This window comes from Eremomyces bilateralis (genome assembly GCF_010015585.1).
Source record: "Eremomyces bilateralis CBS 781.70 unplaced genomic scaffold P152scaffold_6, whole genome shotgun sequence".
Classification (NCBI taxonomy): domain Eukaryota; kingdom Fungi; phylum Ascomycota; class Dothideomycetes; order Eremomycetales; family Eremomycetaceae; genus Eremomyces; species Eremomyces bilateralis.
In genome coordinates, this window is record NW_022985072.1 from 166,534 (window position 1) to 193,318 (window position 26,785).

The 26,785-nt window shown below is 52.7% G+C and overlaps 9 protein-coding genes across 9 annotated transcripts; 4 read left to right on the top strand and 5 right to left on the bottom strand.

Annotated features, from left to right (window-relative positions):
- Positions 1–2,865: 2,865 nt before the first annotated feature.
- Positions 2,866–5,043, bottom strand: P152DRAFT_394497 (uncharacterized protein; the record flags this gene model as incomplete). The annotated part of the gene is made up of 3 exons (XM_033676260.1): positions 2,866–3,568; positions 3,623–4,731; positions 4,783–5,043. 3 exons carry the CDS (start codon positions 5,041–5,043, stop codon positions 2,866–2,868), a joined length of 2,073 nt encoding a protein of 690 aa, XP_033535265.1.
- Positions 5,044–5,915: 872 nt separating this feature from the next.
- On the top strand, positions 5,916–9,570 carry P152DRAFT_287105 (Pkinase-domain-containing protein). Its single transcript, XM_033674976.1, has 2 exons — positions 5,916–6,247; positions 6,360–9,570. The coding sequence occupies exon 2, from the start codon at positions 6,366–6,368 to the stop codon at positions 9,549–9,551; it is 3,186 nt and encodes a 1,061-aa protein (XP_033535266.1). The 5' UTR covers positions 5,916–6,247; positions 6,360–6,365; the 3' UTR covers positions 9,552–9,570.
- Positions 9,571–10,665: 1,095 nt separating this feature from the next.
- P152DRAFT_448067 (glyoxalase/bleomycin resistance protein/dioxygenase) lies at positions 10,666–11,118 on the top strand (the record flags this gene model as incomplete). Its single annotated transcript, XM_033678030.1, has 2 exons — positions 10,666–10,879; positions 10,961–11,118. The coding sequence occupies 2 exons, from the start codon at positions 10,666–10,668 to the stop codon at positions 11,116–11,118; spliced, it is 372 nt and encodes a 123-aa protein (XP_033535267.1).
- Positions 11,119–11,306: 188 nt separating this feature from the next.
- P152DRAFT_457014 (uncharacterized protein) lies at positions 11,307–13,376 on the bottom strand. Its single transcript, XM_033679143.1, has one exon. It carries the CDS (start codon positions 13,169–13,171, stop codon positions 11,585–11,587), a length of 1,587 nt encoding a protein of 528 aa, XP_033535268.1. The 5' UTR covers positions 13,172–13,376; the 3' UTR covers positions 11,307–11,584.
- Positions 13,377–14,369: 993 nt separating this feature from the next.
- P152DRAFT_457017 (uncharacterized protein) lies at positions 14,370–15,619 on the bottom strand. Its single transcript, XM_033679144.1, has 3 exons — positions 15,160–15,619; positions 14,724–15,103; positions 14,370–14,672 (listed from the first exon to the last, which is right to left on the bottom strand). The coding sequence occupies exons 1-3, from the start codon at positions 15,564–15,566 to the stop codon at positions 14,410–14,412; spliced, it is 1,050 nt and encodes a 349-aa protein (XP_033535269.1). The 5' UTR covers positions 15,567–15,619; the 3' UTR covers positions 14,370–14,409.
- Positions 15,620–15,784: 165 nt separating this feature from the next.
- P152DRAFT_457019 (TspO/MBR-related protein) lies at positions 15,785–17,082 on the bottom strand. The gene is made up of 4 exons (XM_033679145.1): positions 16,725–17,082; positions 16,502–16,671; positions 16,219–16,434; positions 15,785–16,169 (listed from the first exon to the last, which is right to left on the bottom strand). The coding sequence occupies exons 1-4, from the start codon at positions 16,834–16,836 to the stop codon at positions 16,104–16,106; spliced, it is 564 nt and encodes a 187-aa protein (XP_033535270.1). The 5' UTR covers positions 16,837–17,082; the 3' UTR covers positions 15,785–16,103.
- A 908-nt stretch (positions 17,083–17,990) lies between these two features.
- P152DRAFT_465516 (uncharacterized protein) lies at positions 17,991–20,880 on the top strand (the record flags this gene model as incomplete). Its single annotated transcript, XM_033680633.1, has 3 exons — positions 17,991–18,110; positions 18,207–20,270; positions 20,320–20,880. 3 exons carry the CDS (start codon positions 17,991–17,993, stop codon positions 20,878–20,880), a joined length of 2,745 nt encoding a protein of 914 aa, XP_033535271.1.
- Positions 20,881–21,572: 692 nt separating this feature from the next.
- P152DRAFT_457023 (PX domain protein) lies at positions 21,573–25,438 on the top strand. Its single transcript, XM_033679146.1, has 7 exons — positions 21,573–22,140; positions 22,200–22,429; positions 22,488–22,796; positions 22,847–24,070; positions 24,134–24,244; positions 24,303–24,860; positions 24,924–25,438. Exons 1-7 carry the CDS (start codon positions 21,942–21,944, stop codon positions 25,149–25,151), a joined length of 2,859 nt encoding a protein of 952 aa, XP_033535272.1. The 5' UTR covers positions 21,573–21,941; the 3' UTR covers positions 25,152–25,438.
- P152DRAFT_433029 (uncharacterized protein) lies at positions 25,249–26,494 on the bottom strand. Its single transcript, XM_033677454.1, has 3 exons — positions 26,281–26,494; positions 25,928–26,220; positions 25,249–25,861 (listed from the first exon to the last, which is right to left on the bottom strand). Exons 1-3 carry the CDS (start codon positions 26,378–26,380, stop codon positions 25,532–25,534), a joined length of 723 nt encoding a protein of 240 aa, XP_033535273.1. The 5' UTR covers positions 26,381–26,494; the 3' UTR covers positions 25,249–25,531.
- Between the last annotated feature and the right edge of the window lie 291 nt (positions 26,495–26,785).

Sequence of the window (26,785 nt, forward strand, 5' to 3'; positions counted from 1 at the left end):
TCCCTATAGAAACGACACGATAAGATTAGAGTGGACTTATAAGTTGCAATCCATACGGTGAATGCACCGCATCAGCCCGGGATACCACATGAAGCTGGAGGAGGCAGACCTCCACAATTCTGGGTTGGGTCCTCGCGTTCCAACTTCGAAGGCCTCAACGACTCCAGCCCCGTCCATCAAGTGTTTCGCAACGGGACCACCCTTCCTCCTTGCGTGAATTGTGGGAGAGACGTTCGAGTTCCTGGCGACGGCCGCCAAAAATACCTGGCAACAGAAGGAGAAATTTGCAGCTCCATCATCTGCAAGCCGTACTTAAGTGGTACGTAAAGAGGGTCACCCACGGGGGAAGGAGGCGGAAGAGTCGAGGATCAGGAACAGGTTCCTAGTCTACTAGAGAAAAGGCCGTTGGAATACCGATTCAAGGTAAGCCCAAGGCAGTTCAGCAGTGGCCAACAATAGTCCATGGCAAGAATCAGTGTGTCCGAATTTGATATTCGTGTGAAGACTATCGACGTTGCACTGATATTCCGTTTTCTCGGCCGTGTATAGTCGCCCTTGACCGCTGCAGTCCCGGCATACTAAAAGCTCACCCCATACAACACTTTATAGAACGTGTCTCGTAATTTGCCTCATAACATCCGGTTTCTGGGGCGCTGTCGCAGCACACGCCTGAGTACTCACTCTATACACCATACAACACTCATTCCAAACAAAACGTCTCCTAGGACGCCTCTTGGGAACTGGTAATTCGCGTTGTTACTCTCTGTTTTCGCCAGTTTCTGCTAAATCCCCCTTGCATCATCGATGGCTGCACCGAAGTCACGGAGAGGTGCTCGGAGAAAGGGACTAAAGGACAGTCGTTCTCATTAATTCACTATATATCCATTTTTTCCAGATAAGCCAGTGCCACAGGGAACCTGTTGACCGCAGGGGAACCAACAGTCTACTGTAGGGGTTTCGAATATCGAAACCTCGAGTCTCATTGGAGGCCTATATTTCTCTTCACCCAGGCAGACCTATTTAGCAGAACATCAGGATATAGGTATCGATAGACTGATCCATTACAGAACAATCCCCTAAGACGACTCTGGACCCACGATCTCAGGCCTGCCGGGGCATTCAGAATTCTTGCGGGCCTGCACCCCCTATCTTTCCCCGTGAATACATTCGATTTCTAGCATATCACGTACCAAGAGCCACACCGCATCTCTACCATTACCTCATTTCGAAGCTTGTTCTTTATATTATTGAGTCACCATGCACGCAGTTGTCTCTCTATCCAGCCCAATGTCCTTAGGGTAGCTATAGATATCCCCCCGGCGCGAAAGCGTCAATAGAAAATTAAAATAAGTGGCGAGGGAGACAAAGTACACATCGGAAAGACTTGAAATCTGGACAGATGAGTCTTTCGACGACTGGTGTTGGGCTGGGGTAGCTGCCACATATACGACCCTATGGAGTTAGATGAACGAGATCTGTATGAGGATTTCATAATGAACACTAATTACGAGTGAGTATGTACGTGCCCCTCACGAGTAGGATACTGATGACTCTAAGGATAACCAGCAAGGAAAGAAGAATATATGGGACAAACCCAACAATGTTTCACGGACATAGAACGACAGTCGGAGATTACATGCCACTCATATCGCCAGTCCTAAAGCCACTAGGCATGATGTCACGCCTTTGAGGATCTGACGGAGAATACTGGGGGCGTATCACAAAGGATGTATTCCAACAACCCTCTAAGGGCGGACGATGATGGTCACCGTCGGTGAACATCCCCCACCTCTAGTTCTTAGTGACGATCCATTCGACAAGAGCTTCATTGAGGAGAGGTATCCTCTGAAGACCTGGTTGAGCAGGCCTACAACTAGATGAGCTTGTACGAGACCCAACCAGTCTAGGTAACTTGTCCGTATACTGTAAATCCGACCCTAAGGAGTTGGCTCCTCTTTGTCGACCTCTATCCTTGGCCAACCAACATCCGCGCAAAACAATGCCAATCCTCTGGAGTAGATGACGATGGCTCGAGGCAAGGGGCGGTTCTTCAAGACATTCAATGAAGATTAATCGCCGGTGGGAGGGAGAACTTGGAAGCGAGACACCCTAATTTAGAGGCGTCTACGACACGCCATGCAAACTGCACACACTGGATGACAGGCTCATGTACATATTTGAAGTAGCTCGAGTTGATAAATTGGGCTGAAACAAATAGCAATGGAAGGTTTGTAGCTGTAGCTTTCTCATCCATAGGAGTGTCCAAGTCATGCACCGGATGCGGTCATATATCCCAATTCTGCACGAAACTGGACAAAAACAGTGGTGTGATCAACTGCTAGCGGATCCATGCTTGAATCTCGCGATAGGAAACCATTTGTCATAAAGGAATTGCGTAGCAAAATGGAAACAAAACACCTAACACCAGGGTATCTTTCAGTTTGACCAAACTAGATGCGAGTATATTGCTCAGTCGGTTCTTCCCGCCAAAAGTCTTTCGCCTGCGGACCTGGATCATCTATTCAAATAGAGTTGAGCAAAAATCAAAGTTGTTCATAGGTCTAGGCATGCCGTGGATTTATGGGCAGAGCACGCTCCGGACGGGCTGCAAGATGCCCCTTGAGGAATCAGCGCTGCCCACATCCATTCGATAGGTGATTGTTCATCACCCGTGCGGCCTTCGAACCACTGTGATGGGGCGATCACGCATTCGACTCGCCCAGTCCTGTCTAAATGCATAACAATGGGCCATGCCTTGGTCCTCTCCTCGAAAACCGATGAGAATCGGGAAATAGAAACAAATTGCGAGGGGTCCTGTACTCTGCGGGCTTCGTGGGTGCTTTGGGTAATTTCCACGGCCCTACCTCAAGCCCCCGCATCCATGCCTCCAATATCATAGTAATAATCCTCATCTACCCCATCCCGAGTCGGCAAGACGGGCTCCTCCAGTCCGACGTCCTCGAACCGCACGTTCAGGAGGCGGATCTTCAGCCCGTAGCTACCGATCAAGTTCACGAGCTTGTTCGTATCCGCGGTGATGGGTTGCTGGTTGAGGAGCATGAGGAGTCCGTCGAGCCATTCGGATGCGAGGGTGTGAGATTGCGGGTTGAGCTGTAAGAGGACCATTTCCTTGTCACCTTGGGAGACGGAGGAGTCTTTGTGGGAGGAGGGGATGTAGCCATGGACGGTAATCTTGGTGGATGTTTGGGCGGGTACGGTAGTTTTGATGGTAGATGAGGAGGAGGATGTGGAAGGTGGGGAGGCAGAGACGTTGGAGACGACGGAGGAGACGGCGGAGAGGTCGATTTTATTGTTCAGATCGTCTAAGCCGGGCTCTTTCTCGGCCCTGCCTTCGTAATCCGCGTAATGCAGGAACCTGCGGTTGTGGGACAGCTTGACGTACCGCCACGCGCTTGGGACGTTACGATTGAGATTGGCCTTCGTAACAGGCCCGTTTTCCGATCCATAGCCGATGGAGTGCGGGAACCAGGCTCCCTGCAGTAAGCATCGGATGCGCTGTTCCTTGACAAATTGGAGGGCTTCGTGGTTGAGCTCCTCTCGTACTTGTCTAGATGTACCGTTAGTGCCAAATCGTGCTGAAAGAATAAGTCGGTTTACATACCGGAGGTGGTGGCCCCAAGCATCCTCATATGTCAGCTCGAGCAATTCCATCTGCAATTCCCTGAGCTTCTGGTACTCGAACTCGGCCAATTCTTCCTCGACCTCGGCGATATCTTTCGTGCGGGATGCCTCTCCGACCACCTGCTCCACGAGGATCCGGACCAGTTCTTCGACCTTCTCGAAATCATCGGCTTCTGCACCAGTTGTCTTCCATAGGCGAAGATAAGCGTTCAGACCCGCTGTATGCAACCGAGACCAGTGAAGCAACAACGGTTTGAACGCCTTCTCAAAGTTCGTCCGCGAATCTAGCAATGTATATCGTTGAGAGTCCTCGTTGTCCGACTTATCCACCTCGAAATGCTCGTACAATGTGCTCGTGACTGCCAGACTTGCTCGGGTGATGGGACACCGCTGTTGAAGCGGTTTGGTCGACTGCTCCAGGAGCAATTTTTGGTATGTGTCTTCATATTTCTGGACAAAATCCGTCAAATCCATCATGCCCAAGAATCCCGTATTCTCAAACTCCCATGCAGGTGACTCCGTCTCAAAGCCTAGCCTCCGCCAGCGATCCGGAGGTGCCTTCTTGCTACCCAGCGTGCTGTCATCTCCGCCAGATTTAGATGCACTGCTTGCAACATAGAGACTTCGCAACGCTCTCCGGTGGTCCGCAGTCTCCATGTCAACCTTGATATCCCTCCATTTCCTTAACATCAACTTTGTCAAGCTTTGGAACTCCAACAACGGATGGGCAAGATCGTGGATCGCGGTGCTCTGCATCAACATGTAGACTGCGCGGATCACGCCCAGGTCCTGTAATTTCTTTATGAACTTCGGCCATTCTCCTTCCAGGTCATTGGTGACCGCGTCGCGCATCAGTGCATTGATCAATTGCAACGAGTTGGCGCAGAGTGCGTGGTCGGCGGAGGAAAGCCGCGCGACTAGCATTTCCATGAACTGCGGATAGAGCGCGACGGCCGGTTTGAGGGCTTGGAAGCCGAAGGACCCGACTAGAGAGGCGCCTGTGTGTGGATGTGAGACGATGGCGACGAGGATGGACATGGCGCCGCGGAGGATGTTGACCAGCGGTTGGGTGACGACCAACTCGACCGCCTGATTACAATATTAGCAAAGATCGTCTTGTAGGTATCGAGCTTCACCCACTCGCTCAATAATCTCTTGGGAGATATGGTCCCAGCCCATGTCCAGTTCCAGCAGCCGTGAAAGCGACGTGAGACTATACGCTAAGGTGTTCCCCGTCGCTTGCAGGCAGAGGAACCGCAACTTCGGAAGGCCGCCTTCGCTGATGAACATGTCTGCGAAGGAAGGGTCGCCAATGGCGGATTGAAGCTTGAAAACTGCCATTTTTCGGACCGAGTCTTCATCGCTACCCAGCCGTGCGACGAGGTCACTAATGTTGTCCATGGTGTCGACCCAATGGCTGAGACAGTTAGTTTCGGGGAGCTGTGTGAGGAGGAAGAGAGTAGATTTGATGCGCAAATGAAAGGAGAGACTTCTGGTAAGGGACGGACGACTTGATCATAAAAGATTGACGTGTACAGCCACGGGAAAGGCTTTGAATATTCAACCCAGTTCAGCGAAGTCGGAGAAAGAGAGCATTTACTGCTTTGACAAAGGATGAGTATCTGGAGTGGACAAACACCAACACGTCAGGGTCTCACCTCTCAGGGGTATGCTTCGGTTAATATTCGGCTTATATATGGCAATTCTTCGGTTCTGACCCCAGAATAAAGTTGCTGGAGACAACAGGAACCTGGAGGGGACCTTCGAGTTTCTGGAGATACAAGCACTGAACTTCATAGTTCTGTTGCCAACCTCCCAATCCATACGTCTCAATCTCTGGGAATGGCTTGATCTGACATCCTGAGCTAGGTGATTCATTGTGAGATTTCCAATTTGCCATGTCTCTGCCCTACCGTCTTCTCACTATTTCGAATAGGTTCAGCTTGGCCTGCGCCGGACGGACTCCCGAGACCCTCTCCGCTACTCGTGAACCGCTCTGTGAAGCTGTTATACAATACCAAACGCGTTTTCTCGTGCCTACTCCCATAGAAGTCCATAAGGATCCTAAGGTGTCGGAAGACAGGATCTGACTCGATTCATATCCCTCCGCCTCGTCTCGCCCTCGATACTCGATAAGGCGTAGCGCCAACCGATCAACCCCCTTATACATCTCTTGACTACTCCCTTCGATCACGAGTCAGGCAAAAGATTATATGGCACATATGTTATGGTGTGAATTAATATAGCACTTAGAAGCGACTCCTATGACCGGGATTTGCTAAGGGTTGGCCTGCATCACGAGCATAGAGGTGCTATCGAGGGAGTTCGGCATCTGCCCCTCGTGCTTCTACTGCTGCAGATTGGACCTCTTGTTTTTATAAGAACTGGATAAGAGGTGCCTCTTATGAGTCACAATCTAGTGAATTCCTGGCTGTTACTATGCTTTGATGTCAGCACAACTTTGGGCCCCAACATTCTGACTACTCCCCTTCGATCATTTTCCAACTTTTGCTGTTCTTTTATATTACACTCTACCCAAGCATGAGAACTCATCATCTCCGATCTTTTCTGGCCATTCTCTGAAACACCGCGAACCTACTGTGAAGTGAGTAAAGCACCTGCTCTGCATTCCATGGGTAGCTGGCTGTCCCTGCTATCGCCTCCCTTTGAGAAATCATTTAGCAAAGCATGAACAACGTATACTGATTTTTTGATAGTAAACAATGGACGGCGAATCCACACAAGTAGCTACCCAGCAGATGGTGGATCCTCGCCGAGTTGGGGAGGAGAGCTCTGAACTGAACCCATCAGAGCAGGCGGACATCATCTGTACCCTCATCGGAGGCTCGACAGCAGCCTTTACAGCGATCCAGATTACAGCATCTGAACGGCGGCAACATGTGCTGCTCAAAAGTGATTCAATATCTGAGGGGAAACTGTTACCAGCAGACGCTAATGAGCATGAAACACTCATTTTAGATCGAGATGGCACTCCTAACGCAGATGCCTTGGCTTTGAGATTTTCTTCTAAGACCATCAATCCTCTACTTGGATTTGTTTTTGGGAGGAACTCCGGTCAGAGCGATATTATCCTAGGACTGGACAGTCTCAACCGCACGAGCAACAAACATTTTCGGATCTATCTGACTGAAGATGGAGTCCTGATGCTGGAGGATATATCTACGAACGGTACTATGGTAGATGAGACCGTCCTCCGCGGGAAGCTCTACCCACGGGAAGATAAATCTCGAATGCTTTCCCATGGCTCTGTCATCAAAATCCTTTCGCCGAAACCTGAAGATGAGATCCGATTCATGGTTCGGTTTCCTCCCCTATCAAGCGGCGCCGTCAATGAAGAGTATCACAGAAACCTCAACGCGTACCTTGAGAAACTCAGAGAACTCGAACTGGAACAACATGGAAAGGGAAAGGAAGACATCTTCGGCCATGGCGAGGGAAAGCGACTAGAACCTGTTGAGACCCGACTAGCTACACGCCCTTCCATTGCCGGAGCCCCGAACACATTCGGCATGGTATGGGATGGAGGTGCGGAATACAATGTCATCGGAGTCCTTGGCAAAGGTGCATTCGCAACTGTATACCGGCTGGCAAACAAACGAGATGGAAGCCTCCGTGCGGTCAAAGAGCTTGAAAAGAAACGGGTCATCAAAAACGGGCAACTTGATCAACGGCTCGACAACGAGATGCAAATCATGAAGGAATTGAACCACCCGAACATCGTGCAATATGTCGACTACCTCGATTTCGACAAACATCTCTATATCATCATGGAGTATGTGCCGTTCGGGGATCTCCAAGGATACCTTCAGATGAAACGCTATCTGAAGGAGCCGCTGGCGAAGCAGATGTCCCGTCAAATTCTCAAGGCGTTGAAACATCTGCACCAGAAGATGATCACTCACCGGGATATCAAACCGGACAACATTCTCATCTCTTCGTACGATCCGTTCACTGTCAAGTTGACCGACTTTGGACTGTCGAAGGTGGTTAAAAACGACGAGACGTTCCTGAAGACGTTTTGCGGAACCCTCCTTTATTGCGCGCCGGAAGTGTTCCCGCACTACGATGCCCATGTCATTGGCCAGGGACAGAAACGAACCCGCCACGGCCCGACGCCATCGAAATACCATTCTTACAGCCAGTCCGTTGATATCTGGTCCTATGGAGCGGTGCTGTGGACGTCTCTTTGCAAGCGGCCTCCGTTTGAGGGCGTCATGGACGCCAACGGTGATGCGATGCTTAAGAGGATCATGGAGACGCGATTAGACACAGGTCCTCTCGAGGCCCTTAAAATATCCGATGAAGCTATCGAACTTCTGGAGATGATGCTTGATACCGATCCCGCAAGTCGACCAACGGAAGTCGAGTGCCTCCGACATCCCTGGCTGTACGATCCAAATGATCCCGTGGAAGAAGAAGAAGCCGGCCTTGGTGCCATTGAAGAAGTGGATGAGTCGCATGAAGCTCTGTCCCAAGCCCAGGAAGATATGTCTCAGCTGAGCATTAAGCGTGAATTTGGAGTCGATAGGGATAGAAATGGCATCGCAGGAGCCGGTGCAAGAGTGGTTGAGGAAGACTTTGCTGTGCCTCATTCGAAGAGAGTTCGCATCGATCCATTGATACCTCGCAATCAGTATCGTGATCCTTCCGAAGGGGTGGATTCCAGCGCCGAACCGTCCTTCGACGACAATTCTAGGATCCCCGAAATTGTCGATAGTCATGTGCGAATGCCGGTGCCCCAGAAACCGACACGTCTATTTGGTGAAGTCGGGCGGCGGCCAGCACTTCAAAGTTCCGGATTGCTGGGTGCTAATCCACCAAGGATAATTCACCAACAACCACAACCAAATTCAGGTCAAGAACTTCCTACATCCGACATCACTCAGTTCGACCGCAATTTGCAGAAGAACGAATTGCACACGCAACAGCCACCAGTTCCGAGTAACTCACAGGCTCAATCAGTAACGGAAAGCCTTCTTGGAACAGAATCCATGGTTCGGGAACTGAATATGGCGTCTCCTCAATCACTCCCACCCGATTCCGGCCCCGACACCAATGAACCTACGACACCAAATGAAACAGGCGAAGCTACCAGCCATTCTGGAAGCAACGGCGTGGACGACAATACCCCAAGGCCAGCGAACTTCAGCCGCCAGATCAGCCTGCCTCTGCCTCCGTCATTCTTCTTCGACCCCGATGACCCAAGCACTCACAACCTCGAATATGCATCTCACATCAGCGGGTTCGATTATCTCAATGACTCGAATGCAGCTGCCATCGCTGCAGCTGCCACCTTTTCATTAAAGGTCGGGGACTCGTTCCCTTCCACCCAGGGCGGCTCTCAAGAACTCGCCGACCCGTCCCAGCACCTCCACCCCGCTTCCTCCCCTGCGCCGGAATTCATCCGCCCTCCTCCGCGCCTAGGAATGCTCCGCTCCTCCACCGGATCGATCAAGAACATTGCCATTCGGCTCCAAGACCGGGTCACCAGCTGGGGCCGCCTTCCCTCCAACACCATCGTATACGAGGATTCCACCGATACGCGCATCCCCAAGACTGGCATCATCATCTGGTTCGCGGCGCCCGGCATCGACAAGATCGACCAGAAGGGCGGGGACTGGACGAAGTTGCCCGGGCTGCACACCATCCTCACGACGGATTCGCAGAACGGCATCTGGGTGAACGGAGTGTGTCTGCGGTCGAAGGATGCGGAAGGGAATAAGCTGTATGGCCGGCTGTACACCGGGGACCGCATCACCGTGTTCAAGGGGCGAGAGTCCTACCTGGAGTTTAATTGCGAGTTCTATCACGGATCAGCGGCGAAGGAGCGGCCGAAGAATGAGAGCCGGTTCCAGATTCTCACTGCATCGAACACGCAGCCAAAGTAGGATTCACGGGTCGATGGAGGGAGGGAGGATATATTGATTCATTGCGCTTCGCATCGTGTTCTGGAATTCTGCGAATTAACCTTGGAAGGCTTCCTTTCTAAACAAGCCAAGCAATCCAGGACGCACCAGCTGGTGTCATGATTGGGTCTTCGAATGTCGGAGTTTGTGCAGGAGGATGCTGAACGGAGGAATGGTCTCTGATAGAGATGAGATGAAGCATCCATCCCATTGTTGAGGGCTGCTCACTTAATGAGTAACAAGCCTCCTTACTACTATAGAGTAGAGCGAGCAGAAAGACTTTTCAGCACAGTAGCAATATGAATATCAACTCAATTGAGGTTTAAATCCCACCATCCAGTCTGATTTCATGTATGCTGTTGTGGCTCTCTAATGTGTCTGTGGAGTGTGGACAAACATCTGCCCGATATCGACCCACAAATGCAATGATCGGTGTTCCGGTGTTCCGACTCGCCGCACCCCAACCGCCAACTCTCCAGCAACGATCCCGTTTGCAGATAAACGTCGCAGCTCACCGCTGTGATAATTTCAATTTTTACCCGAACAGCTGAGGCGCCGAGATCCTGGCTGACGTGATGGATGCAGACTGCATGTACTATCACCGCGCCCTACCAATCAGCCGCGCCATATCCGGCGGTCACTCCATCAACCAACTGAACTTTAAGAGTCGGAGTCACTGGACTTCGTGTCTGCTACGCGACGGCCACCAACGCGTTGGGCGACGCGTTTTGATTCCCCCGCCTTTGGACTCGGCTTGGAGTGCATCGAAATGCGCCGCACTGGGGGGCTGCCTGAATTGTTCACCGTGCAAATGCGGACCGGAGAGACTTCAGGAGGGAGGGTCGGGGGAATGTCAGGAGTGGGGCGTGGATGGCATTTGGATTCTCGTGCTGCCCGAGCAAGAGTAGGAATATGGGATGAGTGTTGTGAATATAAATAAGGCCTTTCCCCTTGCCTTGGATTTGAAGACTGTAGCTACTATCCAACAACCAACATCGAACCCTACTTTTATACACTGACTTTATAAGTTATATCCCTCCTCACTCCAACTCACTCCAACTCAATCAGGTCTTTTATTCACATTTCACCATTCACCATGGCCATCGACCACACCAGTATCTCCGTCCCCAAGGCCCAGTATGCGGAAGTCCTCGCTTTCTACGAGAAGGCCCTCGCCCCACTCGGATACACCAAGATGATCGAATACCCCTTCCACGTTGCCGGCCTGGGCGCGGGGAAACCCGACTTCTGGATCACCGGCAAAGATGGCGAGGCCGGCATGACGAACCACACCGCCTTCACCGCCAATGGTACGTGTGATTGCTTTTCATGAACGAATGTTCAATCCTGCAGATCGACGCTCGGAGCGCTGACATTCCTGGGTTTCGCAGATCATGAGTGTGTCGACAAGTTCCACGCGGCTGCGGTTGCTGCGGGTGGGGTGGACAATGGTGCGCCGGGTCCGCGTCCGCAGTATCACGAGAAGTATTACGGAGCGTTCGTCAAGGATCCAGCGGGGAACAATATCGAGGCGGTCTCCCATGCTTGAGCTGGGCAGTTAGCAATGAACCGGGTTCAGGAGCGATAAATTGCACCTGTTCGATCGGGTATTGGAGGTGTTGGAACGATTCGGATTGAGATGATTTGATTTCCGCAGATTCAAGTGAACTAGCTATTAAATACAAAAGCCAAAGGTTTACCGGCGAAGAAGCCGTGCCCAGATCATATCGCTGCCGTTGCCGTGCCATTTCTGTTACCGTTCCCTCATGACATCGTGACCGTTACTCCCATCAACCCGTGCGATCCGAGACGTATGTACAAGAAGAAGACTAAAACTAAGTTACAGACCAATAAAACAGTAATCCAAAGCACCCAACTAGAACCCTAGGCACGAGAAAATCCCACTATGCTAGGTCCAAACGCCAATGAAAGCAATAAACCCGACTGTGAACTCCGCTCGTACAACGGAGTGTGAGAGAGAAGAAAGGTAGGCGAAAATTAAAAACACGTCAGAACTATAGACCCCTCCAGGGGAAACAATAAGGATCTTCCGTCGTCGCAAAGTAGCCGGCACTCATGTCCGGCACACTCGGATCGAAGGGGTATGTGTTGGAGAACCCATACCCCGCAGCCGCCTCAGGTACCATGCCGAAATCGACATCGAACTGCACCGTGTCGAGCATATCATCACTCGACTGCGAAGGATAGGCCTCGCCCATCTCGAGCGGCGATGATTCCCCCTCCACGCCATCATTTCTCTCCTCCACCGGATCGACCGTCTCATAAATCTCCTTCATCCATTGCGACTTCAGCAGATCCATCTTCGGCCAATCGCCCCCGCCCTTCCCCCCGCGCTTCTCATCGCGCTTGCTCTTCCGCCCCCGCTTGCGCGGGTTGAAATGCGCCCGCCGCAGATGCGCCGCGCAGTTGTAGTACGCGTGGTACTTCTTGCCGCCGGTGCAGTGCTTGCAGTTCGCGAGGAACTTGCCGTCAGGGGAGGCATCGATGGTGACCCAGACGCGGCGGCGGGTGGAGTGCACGCGCTCCTTGTGGCGGCGGATTTCGTGCTCGCCGCGGAAGCCGTCGGGGTACTCGTTGCAGAGGTCACATTGGAGCTTTGGGTAGGAGGGGCGGATGTAGGGGACTTTGGTGATTTCGGCGACTTCTTTGGAGTGGCCGTCGCGGGAAGTGATGCGCATCATACGGTGGTCGGAGGCTTCTTTGATGGTGACGGGTTTTTGGTCGTTAGCAACTTTGGCAGCAATGGGTCTTGAGGACTGCATCAGTTGCTCCTGGTGTCGCAGGGACAACCGCGACTGGGTCGGGTTGCCTGCATCATTGCGTTGAGCTGTGTTTCGTGATTGCACGTTGTTGCAAGGTGTGAAGGATAAGGGTGACTGGTGCGGTGACACACCAGTCATAGGGGAAGAGAATTGCGCGAGTGAAGATTGCTCTTCACCAAAAACATCAACATGACTAAACAAAGGAACGTCGGAACAACCCAAAGGAGGTTGTTCTGCAGTAAAATTGAAATCGGAGATGTTCGAGAAACTCGAGTCACTCCGAACCATTGTAAGATCAGCACCACTAGTGGTGCTGGTATTCCAACTGTTATCTCGAGTCATTTCACTCGACAAGGGAGATGCATCTGTCAGCTCTAATGCTGTTGAGGTGCGTGAGAGGGGTAAACTTTGCATCTTCATTTCCATTGTCATCAGAGGTGTGCAGCCAAACTGCGACACCTCGAATTGAGCAGCAAATTGCTCGGTTGGGTTATCAGCCCAACATGATTGAGTGGCTCCACTGGAGGTGTCCTCCATTGCGTGGATGTACTCAAGTGGGCTATACTCAGTAACATCACATACTGGCAGCATCGACTGTTTAAAGTCAACGACGCTGTACTCATCCGCGTTGCTCAACGAGTATGAGCTAGATCCGTCGTCGGAAAAGTTGGCCGGAGCGGTGCCAGGAAATGACGGGATACATGGCGAAGCCGCCGCCGTGGTATCTATGGCAGCCGTCGATGAGTGAGACCTCAACATCGCATCGTCGACCCATTGTGGCCGGGAAGGGAGGGCCGAATGACTCTGGTGTCGGATCATGGAGGGGGCGCCGTTATAATCCTGGTCCTGAGAATTAGCCTAAGGGGAGACATGACCGAAGCCCGGGATGTTTCGTACAGGAGACCCGATGCTGTTCATCGAAGCCATGGGTGGCATGGTCCGTGGAACCGTCAAAGATATCGACCGTCTTGATGGGTGGCCATACGGTCGAGTGTGTTCGAGGCCGTTGGAGGATGGAGAGAGGTATGTTCGACCCTCGTGGATAGTCGCGAGACTTGTTGAGTGGTCCAAAGGGAGCTGGCAGCTTTGTCGCCGGGTGGAGTTCGTCATCAAGGTCGCCATGGTGTTAGTGGTCAGTTACGCATGAGACAGTCTCCAATGAGAAGAAAGTCCAAAATGAAGATCTGTGTTTGCGACAGAATTCTTAGCGTAATGTGAATGAAAGAAACAATAAGTTATGATGAAGCCAAAGAGTTGATAAAATGACGGGAAGTCAAATGTGAGAAGAGGATGAGATGAGAAGTGAGGCAATGGGTGGGCGATCGGGGGAGTTTTACGGACGTTTGACAACTTGGGAGTCGCCCAACGTCAGCAAGTCCACCATACAGCGACCGCCAACGCAGCAGATCCGAAGCAATCAACACGATAGCCCAGTGCGCCATGCCATTTCCGGCACTTTCTGAGAAGCTGAGATGTCGCGTCGTGGAGGGTGGTGCCCGTCGGGTTGGTGTCGATTGGGCTTGTTTGATACGCCAAATGTTGCGATGGACCGGGAGGCCCTGCCAGTCACACGGCGCCAGTGCTTCCCATTCGTTGCCTCGCATTTCGAACGGCGGACTGCGGGATCTCCAAGAACAGGCAAGAAAAGGCAACGCGCTGCCTGAATTCTGCCCCGCGTGATATCATCGCTTTCACGAATGAGAGCAAGCGGGAATGGTGCACTCCAAATATGTGTGCTTACCAGTTATGTTCCGGCTGACTTTTCTGTTAGCCTTCCTGTCGACATCGTACAACAATAAAGAGTGCATATTGAGGGAGCCAATTGCAAGCGCATCCTCGAGCAGTGTTGGGAATCGGGAATCAAGCGCAGTTGCAGCTGAGGTGTGGTTGATACATTGACATTTGACCGGAAGTACAAGTAGATGCAGAATGGCATGATTGGGTATAATGCGTACGTAATTGATGTATCATATAATCGTTCCCTCAGCGAAATAGCTCCGAGCTCCGAATCACCGGTCAGTAGAGTTACAGAGCCGATTCGAAAGTATTCCATCCCATCATAATTCGTCAAACATTTCCAAGGCCGAGCAACGTTTCCCCGTGATGCTCGCGGGTGATTTCTTAGGCGATCCGATCGAATGCCCGACACCGTCAAGGATGAAGGATGTGACCGCTTCGTCTGAGCCGTTCAGGGCAGAGACGTTTACCCCCACGCGCGAGGCGTAATCGTGATCTGGAGGCCAAATGTAACGGGCGAGCGACAGGGCCAACATGATGGCGACGATCGCACCTAGACTCCCCCAGAAGATCTTCAGACGTCCTGTGTGGAATCAGAAGCTGCATCGGATGGTGGACTGAGGCCGGTACTCACTGCTTACGTTGGCCTGCCACTGAACCTCACTTTGCTCGCGTCTCTCGATGCGGCGCTTGGTCTGGTACAGGCGCTGCTTTAAACTGTCCGCTTTCCGTTTACTGCTGTCGAGACGACCCGATAACTCGGTAATATCTTTCCTTTGCTGTTGGAAGTCCCCGAGATTCTCGGCTTGAGTGTTGATCTCCTCTTGCAACGCGTTTGAGTCGATGTCGAACTCATGATGTAATTGGACCTTCATAGAGACGAGTTCCTGGATGGAGCCCATTGTCGACTGGATCGTGGAGAACTTTTCGAGGATGGAATAGTGGATGCTGTCGAGTTCTTGAATCGCGTCTAGAGAAGTGTCCATAAGGGTTTGATAGGACTCGTAGAGTTCCCTGGCGGGGTTGTCAACCATTTTTCTGGTCACACGATACAGGTATGGTATTCTTACTCTTCCCGAATGGCATTCCGCTGCTTTTCCGCCTCCACATCCTCTTTCCGAGCAATCTGCGGCTGCATCGCTCGAGGCATCGCAGAAACGGCGACGCCCTTGTTGGGATCCCGCATCTGCCCGTTCCGATCTGTATCGAACACCGGGTCCCAACTGCGGCTCCGGCCGTGACTAGGGCGATGTGCCGTGTGGGATTTGTAGTCTAACAACGAGTGGTTGCGATGGTGTCGATGATGTGGCCGCCGACTGCTGCGATGCGGGATAGGCAGAGCATGGTGGTGGTGATGATGTCGCTTCGGGTGCAACGGCAGCGCTGTTGTTAAGGCAGATGGTCGGGGAACTGATTGCCGAGAGTGGTCGGTGGAGTCCATGTCTCTAGCATAGCCGTCATCGGAGATGAAATCCATTTCGGAAGGTATTGGTTCCAGACTCTCTAATATCTAAAGAGGCCTGTTTCACGTTCACATGAAAGTACAGTAGTTCACGAGCCCCAAGCTCAGGGCAAGCATCGGAATGATCACAAGGAGAAGGGGTCGAACTTTACCAACCAATGACGTGTATCCCGTTTAGACATCACTGAAATTATCACATCAACATGAACAAACCACAAACCTGCTCTGTCTTAGGTATCGTAGTTAATTGGGACTAAATATACATTGACGTCTTATTAAGTTTAAATTAAGATTCTTTTGTAAAACTTTGCATCAACACTGCCGGTAGCCAACAAAGAGCTCCGATAATGTGGTACCGAACATCAAGCCATGGGAGGGCGTGGAGTGATCCAGGTCTCTACAATTTCACCGCTCATTCGAAGATCCTCAATTCCTCACGAACTCCTGAGCCTGGGACAGATACTGTACTCATACAGCTCTTCTAAAGCTCTTCACAGTGCTCAAAACAACAGGTGAATTGGAGCCCATGAAACAAGCTATTCACACCCAATTTTAGGATGGCTTGGGCTTGTTCATATATTGCTTGAAGGACCATCCATTGAGATGGCCACATCCAGCCTGAAGCAAGTTAATTTGGACCAATGTAAAAATGAGAATCAATACTAACGCTGAGATATGTTGCATAGGATAGCCACCCGAGATATGGGACCATCAACCAGGCCGAGACCTTGTCCACCTTGGACCAGATATACGTCAAGTAGCTGGTCACACCCAGGAGTGCCACGATATCCACTGTAGCCTCCAGCGGTTTGCCGAGCCCAAAGAATAGAGGCATCCAAAGAAGGTTCAAACCCAGTTGGATGGTGTACAAGGTGCCACCTTGCTGTGTGTCCTGAGTCAGCAGTCACTCCTCTACAGCCAGTAGCCGTTCCCTGACCATGGAGACATACCCTTGCGAGAGCAACTTTCCTAGGGGTTATGGACGACGTCCCTGTGGTCCAGGCGCGATGAGCAGCATATCCCATTGTGGCATAAAGAGCTGTCCAGACGGGGGCGAAGACCCATGCGGGGGGATTGCCTAGAGGCTGCTTGATCTTGGGATAAAAGTGACCTTCACGGGCTAGAACGAGTTAGATATTAACTATTGGAGGAAGAAGGGGAGGTGAAAAAAACGTCTAGTGAGGTATCCAACGGCATTGCCGCATCCCAGTGGAAGCAGGATCGAGGCAGCTGCATTGTTGAAAACAGCGGACGGAAGAGTGAGGCATGGTATATGTGTGGTCATAATGATTGGTGGCTATTAAGTATGATGTAGCAGCCACTTAGATCTTATAATGAACTTGGGGTTATTATAATCCTTTAAAAAGATAGGATACGGATGTTAAGATTTGATGACTTGCAACCAAAGCTGATTCGACTTGATTCAGATTGGGGATGCTGGAGATGTTTTCCAGCTTTGATCTGAATATGATATTTCTGAGGTTAAACCCTTACCTGATTTGCGTGCAATCATGAGATATATGGAACCTGAACTCCTTCATAGCAACCTCTCGAATAGTCTCGATTGAGAGACTGTCAGTGCTGCTGAGATCGGCCCCTCATCACCTCGTCATATTTGATAGAGTTGATACTGGCATACCCTGGAATACGCTATTCCATGTACAGTTAGTGGAATTAAGCTGTTTAGGATTAGCATGTAGCTTGCTAAATAAGATGCCTAACGGAATATGGTATAGCGCTGGTAGACTTACGTAGTAGAGGCACGTGAGATAGCTTCTGTGCACGTGATGTCTTTGATGGCTGGACAGTGGACACCTCGATCCGCATCTCCTTCATCGCCCAACTGAACCTCACTTCATCTCTTAAGGGTATTTGCATCTCTATGTCAAGCCTCTCTGCTTGACCACCTGCATTACCTTGTGCGCAACCATCGTGAGTGCAGTCTGCTTGTTGCGCTACCTGCCTCAAACCCATCTTGTGTAATTGTGTGTTTTCTCCACCCTTAGGCTTTGCTTCTCCAGTCCCCCATCTACCTTTCTCTCCAGCGCTGGCGCCGACATGAGTCGCGTCGCGAGCACCTTTCAAGTCCTCTTTTCAGCCCTCTTTCCATTAGCTATTCTTACAGCTTTCTTATGAGCAGTCGCCGAGATTACTGCTCACTCATCACTTTTGGACCCTCTCACTCTTTTCTTGTTTCAGAACGCCGTGTCTTCTAACTCATTGAAATGTTCCACTCTAACGCGATTCTTATCATGGCAAACAGCTTCCATCGACCGATTGTCCACATCTATTACCCAAACCCCATTACCTGACGGTTCCCTACAACCTGCGAGCAATCCGCTCGGCATATGATGCTTTGGCAATCCGCCTACAAGAAAGTTGTCTGCCTTGCATAACTTGAGTTCAACGAGACATTATTCAGAGCGGACCGTCACAGCAATGGAGGCATATCAGTACGTCGGTGGCATTTCATGTTGGACTTCATATGCTGATTACTTGACTGCAGGCGTGAAGACGCACGATTCGGGACGGACGGATTCCGTCGAAGATCACCTTCGGGTAAGAAATAGACTATGCGTTTTCTGCACCATGGAATTGAAATATCGCCTGGCAACATGGTGTTGACATGAAAGATGGAAAATTCCATTGTTTCAGAACGGTCCCTTGATTTTGTTCAACCTCGACCTTGTTCTTTATGGAATCGTTGCTCATTTGTCATCTTTGTTAGGGAATTACGATCGTCGACCTCGTCAGCCCAGGAATCGCTCGAGATCTCCTGTCGCCATCGATCGGTATCAGCCCGAACGCAACCGTGATGAATACTATCGAGGCCGCGAAGAGCCTCCGAGGCGACGCAGCCCACCTCCCGTCCAAGCGGGGATCGACCGTTACGTGCCCGGACAAGAACCGGCCGCCCCCGCTGTGACTACCAATCCGCTTCCAAACCCTCTCTCGCTTGACTTTCAAGTTGGGTTCAATTGGTTCGCTGAATGGTGGCGCATGGATCAACTCATCAAGGAGGAGAAGGAGCGTCAGAAGAACGGAGGCCGTAGACCTGAACGTCTCAAGGGCGAAAAGGAGTCTCGCGAAGAGCGCAACAAGGAACGAGAGCAGATCCAGGCGGCTTATGATGCGTACAAGGAGAAACTCCAGATGCAAATGGCCCGCACTTTCATCCACCAACACAAAGGCGAGGAGTGGTTCAAGGAGCGATACGACCCGCAAGTCCGTGAACCTTTGAGGAAGAGACTCGCAGAGTTCAGGAAGGAAGCCTACAATCAATGGCAGCAAGACATTTCTTCCGGGTACTTCGATGAGTTCAACCTGGAGGGGATCTACAAGAATGATAGTAACGGAGCCGGTGGTATTGTTGAGAAAGAAGAAGGCGAGACGACCGCAGCAAATGAGGTGTTGGGTGTCGGCGACCTCCTGCCATCGAAAGGAGGAGACCTCCGTGACGAGTCTGCGCAACAGCCGACGCTTCTTATCAAGACCATCGCACCAACCGTGAGCCGTGAGAAGATGGAGAACTTCTGCAAAGAGCACCTTGGTGAAGGGGAGGGTGGCTACAAATGGCTCAGCCTGAGCGATCCTAACCCTCAGAAGAAGTGCCATCGAATTGGCTGGGTCATCTTGAATCAGCAGCAAGATCAGTCTTGGGGTTTGGACGAGCGCGGCGATGGCCGAGAGGAAGACATGGAAGAAGGCGAAGAAGGTCTGGCTCGCTCAGATAACGAGACCTCGGGGCCTCGTGGAACCGCCGTCAAGGCTTTGGAGCAACTCAACGGGAAGACCATCCATGATGAGGAGCGTGGAGATTTCACGTGCCACGTTGGTGTCCATGAGCCGCCTGCTCTTCCGAGAAAGAAAGCCTTGTGGGACCTCTTCTCCGCACCGGAGCGCATCGAACGCGATCTTCAGCTCGTGACGCGCCTGGCCAACAAATTTGACGAAGAGCTTGGCGAGGATCATTCCGGGGTGGCGTTGGTCGAACAACGCGTGGAAGAGATGCAGAGGCAAGGACTCCTTCAACCACCCTTCGGTACTAGTTCCAAGAAAGCCAAAGCGGAGTCTGAGGACGAAGATGCGATGGAAGAGGGTGAAGAGGAGGAGGAGGGTACATATGACGAGGATGTGGATGACGAGGATCTCCTTGCGAAAAAGAAGAAGCTCGATCTTACGGTCGAGTATCTGCGCCGGGTCTTCAACTTCTGCTTCTTCTGCGTCTTCGAAAGCGACTCGGTCCATGAATTGATGAGGAAGTGTCCGGGTGGACATTTGCGTCGGCCGAGAGCGAGTCTTACCACGCCAGCCAAGATCGCTGCCAAAGCGAGTGCTTCCGGCCAGCCATTCCCTTACAAAAAGCAGGATTTGTCTGGAGAGGGCGAAGGCGCGTTGTCGCCAGTTGAAGAGAAGAAATTCCCCAAAGGAAATCCGAAGACCCAGCAGCAGCTTCAACGAGCGTTCAACTGGGTGAAGACCTACGAGGACAAGCTGTTCCAGATCTTGGACCCTGCGAGTGTGGATATCAAGAAGCTGGGCGGGAAACCTTCCGAAGAGGGAATGGAAGAAGAACTTCACAAATTTGTGAAGCAGGAGGACGAAGCCAAGTTCCGATGCAAAGTGCCCGACTGCGCCAAGCTTTTCAAAGGCGAGAATTTCTGGCGGAAGCATGTTGAGAAGAGGCACGCCGAGTTCTTTGAGAAGATCAAATCCGATGTAAGTGATCCATACGCGATTTACTTGGATCATAGACTAATGTCCGTAGGTCGAGCTTGTGAATGCATATGTCCTTGATCCAGCTCATATCGCACCATCTAGGACGGACGCCAACAGCAACGGCCACTTCCCCATGAGCAATCATGCTGTCACCGGAACCCCTCGTGGCTTCAACCTCTCCGCCATACCCTTCGCCTTCAACAACGCGATACCAGGCGGTGTCCCCAACCCCGCCGCCATCCAAGCCTACTTCGCCCAAAACAACATGGTCCCCCCACCCGGCTGGACGGCCGGCGGCGCCATGATGGGTGCGGAAGACGACCGTCGCCCCGGCGGCCCGATCCGACGCTTCAACAACCGCCCGAACAACCGCGCGGGCGGCCCTTACGATCGGCCCTCGAAGGACATGCGGAACGCGCGATGGGGCAGCGCGTCTGGGCGGTTGACGCCGCCTCGCGCCAACGGGGCGCGCATGCCGGTTGATCCGCGCTTTGCCGATGCGGCGGCGGCGCTAGTGGGGCCGCGGGAGGCGGTGCAAGGGAGGACGTTGCGGAGCTATGAGGACCTCGATGCGGCGGGGGCGAATGGGAGTGCGGAGTTGAATTACTGAGTCGGCACGGGTTCCTTGCGACGTCGCGTGGATATGGGGAGAAATGCGCGGGATTCGTCACGCGGAATTAGAACATCACATGGTCTTATCGATGGGGTTCGCACCACAAGAGTCCGTGTTCGTTAGGGTGACTTAACGGGTGCAAAATTGCGTTCATTATTGCTGGGGACGATCATTTAACATTCTCTACTCCGTCGAAGGGTGTCTGACTTCCGAGAGATGACGGACCCAGCCTTTATGTTTCACACTGTATGTTAGATTGACGGCTGGACTTCAGGGCCATCGACGCGGAGATGGCACCGCGTCCTCCGGGTTTCGGATCAAAATTTTTATTTCTAGCTAGCCTGAGTAACAAATGGAAATTCGAAATCTGCACCATGATCCCGTCGTGTCTCTTGTGAGTAGTGACTTGTGAGGATGTCCGATGACGCCAATCCGAAGTTGCCGTTAGATTGGCGATGGTCGCTTACAAGGATGGATCAGATGGACATTGGAGGAACGTTCAACAACGGGATCTTGCTCGACGGGCAGTTTAGTCCCCATTGGCTCCTTCAGCTCGCAACTAACCAATGCCCAGGAATTGGTGGGCTTAGCACTTAGCCAGCTTAGCTTGAAGAGGCATCGTCATCTATATTGGTTAGCACCATTACGCGGCGAGGAAGCGTGGATACGGAATGTATTGCTTCCCATCACTCACTCTTTGTCTCCATTACTTGATGCTTCTTGCTTCTTACTCTTCACCGATCTACTCCACCCTTTTTCGCGTCATTCTCCCCATGAAATTATATCTCCGTCCATCCTTCCGCACCTTGTAAAAGCCTCCGTCCCGCTCTCTGCTTCCTGTTCCGCGCTGCCACACTCCACCTTTTCCCCCTCTGCTTGGCTCGTTCCTCCAGCCCTGACATCAATCTCTTCCACCATTCCTGAACATTGCTACCTCTCCCGTGCCAAAGCCCTTCCATACTCCCGTCTCCCGTGCTTGCGAACACAATCGTTTCCATCTCCAGCCATCCGGAAGCGCTCTCTCGTCCGCACGAACTTACAGCCCCAGTGACGTTGGAATGGCAGCCGACACCACCGTCTCAGACCCAGCAAACGCGACGAACTACCATCCCCCGAAGGCTGTGCCGCACCTAGGAGAGTCGCTCGATAGCACGGGCAATGGATCGCTATTAAAGCCCCGGGGATCGAGCCCTTCAGATACCTCTGCCGTGTCTATACCTCCACCTGGCTCGATCCTGACCGGCAAGCAAGAGCATTGTAAGCAATCCCACTCGTGTAGAACCAGCGATACGGATATGATCGCTGACCCTCCCCAGACCTCAAACGACAACTGCTCTCCGAGCAAGTCGAGCATGAAATCCAAGAACTCTCGTCCAACACCGCCCTCCAGCGCTTCGGCGCCCCTTTCCGATCGGACGCCGGCGAGGTGCCGCCCAAGGACTCCGAACTACCGATACTAAGATACGTATTTGTCCACCATGTGCGGAATTTTCCGTTCCTCGACCAGGCACGAGAGAAGGAGTTTTGGCAGGACAAGCTTCAAGTGGTAAGGAACCTAACAGCGGGCTTCGGTGTGACATAGTGACTGACGCGTGTCGTTCCAGTTCCTCGAATCGTTTGCGAACAAACATATTTCGTCTTCGGAGGATCGGCTCGAGGAGACGAAGCGGAAGAAATTGGCGGTGAAGGCGGAGAAGATCGTCGAGTTGATGATGGTGTCCGGGCTGCCGACCGCATCGGGGTATGAGGAGCGGATCCGGTTCGCGGAGATCGAGGTGGTGGACCGGGGAGCGAATGAGCTCGGCCTCATGGCGAATGCGCCGCACGGGCATGCAATTCACGGTTGGGATGTCAATGTTGCTGGCGTACGAGTAACGTCGGTCAAGAGACATGTCAGATACCATCAGCATGCGGTATGAGGTCGGATCACTACAGGAGGGAAACCGGCTAATCCAGTATCTAGGAGTATATCCTCAGAGTCAAGCGAGAGGGAAAACCCGACATCTATGTTGGACGACGATACGACGAGTTCGTCCACCTCCACAAGCGGATCCGAATGGGACTGCCTGGGAAGGTATTAACCCCCCTCCCGCGCAAAAACAAGTCAAATGCCGTAGCTCCTGCATTGGGAGACGACTCGGAATCCATATCCTCTGTTTCCACGCAGTCCACGACACCTCCCAACGATCCTCAGGAGGTGTCCAACTCATCATTCACGGGCCATCGATCTCTTCTACGTCCCGTGGATGGGTCAGGCCACAAGCGAGGCGCGTCCCTTTCGTCCCTCCGCAGCCGAAAATCTCCTCGTAGCTCGGGCGATTTTAGTCGCCCGGCGGTGCTCTACCGCGAGGAACAGCGCGTTTCCCTTCGCGCGTTTCTTCGCACATTCCTGCAAAACGAACACATCGCCCGCAGCCCCGCGATGCAGGAGTTCCTAACGGGGAACGTCGTCCAACCCAACGAGGAAGAGTTGGAGGACATCGAGCGCCGGCAGGGACTCGACGAACGGCGCCTGGAAGAGCAGCAGAAGTTCTACGAGATTGCTAAGCAGCGCGCGGCGGACCTGGACAAGCACATGGAGAAGTTCCGGCGCGACGTCGTCGAGCGGAACGGGCTGTCGAAGCTGTTCCAGGAGATTCGGGAGAAAAGCACCATCGCGGAGCTCAAGCCGGAGTACCGCGTGTTTGCCGAGTGGCTGCGCATCGAGGTGGCCGCGACGATCTATCATCTCTTCCTCGCCGAGGACAATTCCCCCGAGCTGTTCGCCCAAGCGAAACGCATCCACTCGCTCATCCCATATTCCCTGCTCAAAAACGTCATCCGGATCGCCAACCCGGCCGCGGTCATGGCGGGCGTGCTCGATCTCTTTCTCGCGCAGCCGTTCGGGACGCGCTCGCTGATGCAGCGGATTTTCGGTATGGCCATCCACGACGGGATCAGTAACATCCAGAAATCCGTCGACGTTGTGCGAGGAAAGGTTGACGACGATGTCCTGTCAGACAAGATCAAAACGTTTGTGGAGGCTGATGAGGACGTCAAGGCTATCATACGGGAGGAAGCGGTCGACGACAACGTCGATCCTGTCGTTGCCGTGTTGCGCTCGGCGCTCATCGAGCCTCCACTCACGCCGGAGCAGATTGGGAAGGTTTTCAACGCCTATGTTGCTTGGACGAATGCTGTTGATAATGTAAGTGTTTTGTCCCTAATACTCTTCCGTCAATTTCGTGGCTAGTACTAATCAATTCTATAGGTCGACGAGGAGATGAAGCAAGGGGCTGAATTGTTCGCGCATCTCAAACAGCTACTAAAGCTGAGTCTACGACAGCGGGACAAATCCATGATGCTGCAGATGATTGAAGAGGTGAGTTCCACGCAAGGCCACTAACCTAGCGATCATGCTGACAACGCTTTACGAACAGCCTACCACCCTCCAACTCTTCAAGGATCTCTTCACCATCTTCTACGAACCCCTCGTCCGCGTCTACAAGTCCGCAAACGTGTACAACAGCATCACCGACTTCGCCTCCTTCGTCGACGATACGATCAAGACCGTCGAAGCCGCCCAACGGCAAGATTTCTCCGCCGACCCCAACCAGACCGTGCAAGCCTTCATCGACCTGTGCGCGCGGCACGAAGACGACTTCTACAAGTTCGTGCACGAGGTACACACCCACGACGACGGGCTCTTCGACCGGCTGATGGGGTGGATCGAGGAGCTGCTGCATTTCCTGAAACAGGGACCGCGTGGGGGGGGGCGGTTGGACATGAACGCGCTGTATCAAGGGGCGGTAGACGCGAATGTCATCGACGGGGCGGCAGCGACGCGGGAGATCAACGCGCTGATCAAGTGGCAGATGGCGCGGAAGAAGTGGCATCAGGACAAGACGCGGCAGAAGATGGCGACGGGGGATGGGTTGGATGAGACGCGGATGCCGGGGATGAACTCGTTCAAGAGCAGCGATTTCGGGCTGAATGAGGTATGTTGACTTTTCGTTTCCACGTGACCCCTTTCGCCTAGACCATCTCTAACCTTTCCGTAGGTCGATCTTGAAGACCTCGAGCTCGACGACCCCAGCGACAGCGACGATGAGTCCGAGCTGGACGATGAAGACGTGGTCGATCCCATCGCGGCGGAGCGGAAGCGGCGGCAGCGGCGGTCGGAGACGTTAAGGCGGTCGGCCGGGGAGCCGAAGAAGCCGGAGGTGACGGAGTTGAAGAAGCTGACGGGGAGTTTCAATACCATGCTGCGGTCGGTTCTTGCGGAGTGATGCGGCTCAATTGCGCTGGTGGGGATCGACGCCGTCGGGTGACAGACGTCATTGGGGATGGGTAGATGATGCATAGCGTACGGACGGCATGGACTGGATGGGTGGGCGTTTCATGGATTTTGAATTAAAGTCCGGGGGTTGCTCTGGGCTTGGAATATTGATACCAAAACGGGTATGGTACACCTGCAACCAGGACAGGCCTACCGAGTTTAGAATCCCTAGATATTTGTACAACCATCGACCACGCCGTCCTTGAGACGTAGACTTTTGTTTCCCTAAAAACGCCGAACGCTCCGTGAAATGCAAGCAACACCACCAAAGGACGCAAGACATATGAACGCCCGATCATTGCCAGTGCGTAACACCATCCATCTCCCCTTTCAATGCTTCCCCTTCTTCTTCTTCTTCCCCCCTCCCTGCTGCGACGCCGTCGGTCCCCCCGCCTCCACCAACACCGTATCGTCATCGCTCCCCTTACTCCCCACTGCCGACACTGGCACCGCTGCCGTCGCTTTCTTCGCCCCCGATTCCTCGTCCAGCTCCTTCATGAAGTCCGACTGGATCCCCGCGAGCTTCTTTGCCCACCACTCTTTCTCCTTGGGCACCTGCGCCTGGAGCTCCTCGGTGCGCTTGCGGACGATGGCGTTGTTGGCCATCTCGTTGGCGCTTTGGAAGATGGATTGGCCCCAGTTGGGGGAGAAGGCGTTGGCCTCGTCATTGTCAGTCGTTCGTCCGCCTCCGATCAAGCGAGTCAGAAATAAGAAGGGAGAACATACCTCATTCACCACATCCCTTATCTCCTCCTCCACCTCCTTCTCCGCCCGCTGAAACCGCTGCCATAGCTCGTCCCCGACGCTCCCGCGCTGCAGCAACGTCGTCAGCGCCTGCTTCGCGTTCCGCACGGCGACGATGCGGTGGATGTCCTCGGTGGCGCGGCGGAGCAGCGCAGCGCGCAGCACGCCATCGGGGACCTTGGGAGTGCCTTCGGGGGGGTCGAGGTGCAGGAGGGAGAGGTAGATGTTGCGCTGGAGGTGCGGGTCGAACCATGGGGCGAGAGAAGCAGCGTGAGCTGGGGTATGTTAGTATCGTGGGTGTGGTATATGGGTAGGAGGTGGTTGGAGGGACATACCGGCTTGCCGTTTGCGATAGAGGTAGGAGAAGGTGTAGAGGGAGCCCACGACCACGCCTAGGTAGGCGAAGGGGATCGCGAGGTTAACCCAGTCCACCATGGTCTACGGAATTCCGAACCCAGAGAGAATGGGATGTTACAGGTGCTATAGTTGTTGCTGTTGTGGTGTGTATGGGGGAGTGTCTATTGTCAATATGTCGATGGTGGATACAAAGGTTCAGTTTGGACACATAAGCGCATCGGCCAAAAACAGAAGCGACGACCTGAGAGCCGACAGGGGGGATAGGAATGTGGAAGGGACGAAATCTTGGCGGACAGGGGTTGAATTTTGAGTTGTGTAACTTCATTTCTTCAATTCTCTGCCTCTGCAGCTTCCTTTGGTTTCAAGGGCTTCTTGACACTATACCAACCCGCCATAATCCTTCTTTTCGAATATATATTTTCATTGTCAAGCCCATGCGGACTGCATAACCTCAATTATCTCGAACTACTGGAGCTGCCAGTG

Bases quoted from the DNA above. Each gene is read 5' to 3' on its own strand.
- P152DRAFT_287105 (XM_033674976.1), top strand. From the start codon at position 6,366: ATGGACGGCGAATCCACACAAGTAGCTACCCAGCAGATGGTGGATCCT.
- P152DRAFT_457014 (XM_033679143.1), bottom strand. From the start codon at position 13,171: ATGATCCGACACCAGAGTCATTCGGCCCTCCCTTCCCGGCCACAATGG.
- P152DRAFT_457017 (XM_033679144.1), bottom strand. From the start codon at position 15,566: ATGGATTTCATCTCCGATGACGGCTATGCTAGAGACATGGACTCCACC. The intron at 15,104-15,159 runs GTAAGAATACCA...CAACCCCGCCAG, and splicing joins CGGAATGCCATTCGGGAAGA to GGAACTCTACGAGTCCTATC. The intron at 14,673-14,723 runs GTGAGTACCGGC...GATTCCACACAG, and splicing joins GTGGCAGGCCAACGTAAGCA to GACGTCTGAAGATCTTCTGG.
- P152DRAFT_457019 (XM_033679145.1), bottom strand. From the start codon at position 16,836: ATGACCACACATATACCATGCCTCACTCTTCCGTCCGCTGTTTTCAAC. The intron at 16,435-16,501 runs GTATGTCTCCAT...CAGGACACACAG, and splicing joins GGAAAGTTGCTCTCGCAAGG to CAAGGTGGCACCTTGTACAC. The intron at 16,170-16,218 runs GTTAGTATTGAT...AACTTGCTTCAG, and splicing joins CCTATGCAACATATCTCAGC to GCTGGATGTGGCCATCTCAA.
- P152DRAFT_457023 (XM_033679146.1), top strand. From the start codon at position 21,942: ATGGCAGCCGACACCACCGTCTCAGACCCAGCAAACGCGACGAACTAC. The intron at 24,071-24,133 runs GTAAGTGTTTTG...TCAATTCTATAG, and splicing joins GGACGAATGCTGTTGATAAT to GTCGACGAGGAGATGAAGCA. The intron at 24,245-24,302 runs GTGAGTTCCACG...CTTTACGAACAG, and splicing joins TGCTGCAGATGATTGAAGAG to CCTACCACCCTCCAACTCTT.
- P152DRAFT_433029 (XM_033677454.1), bottom strand. From the start codon at position 26,380: ATGGTGGACTGGGTTAACCTCGCGATCCCCTTCGCCTACCTAGGCGTG. The intron at 26,221-26,280 runs GTATGTCCCTCC...AACATACCCCAG, and splicing joins CTATCGCAAACGGCAAGCCG to CTCACGCTGCTTCTCTCGCC. The intron at 25,862-25,927 runs GTATGTTCTCCC...GACAATGACGAG, and splicing joins TAAGGGATGTGGTGAATGAG to GCCAACGCCTTCTCCCCCAA.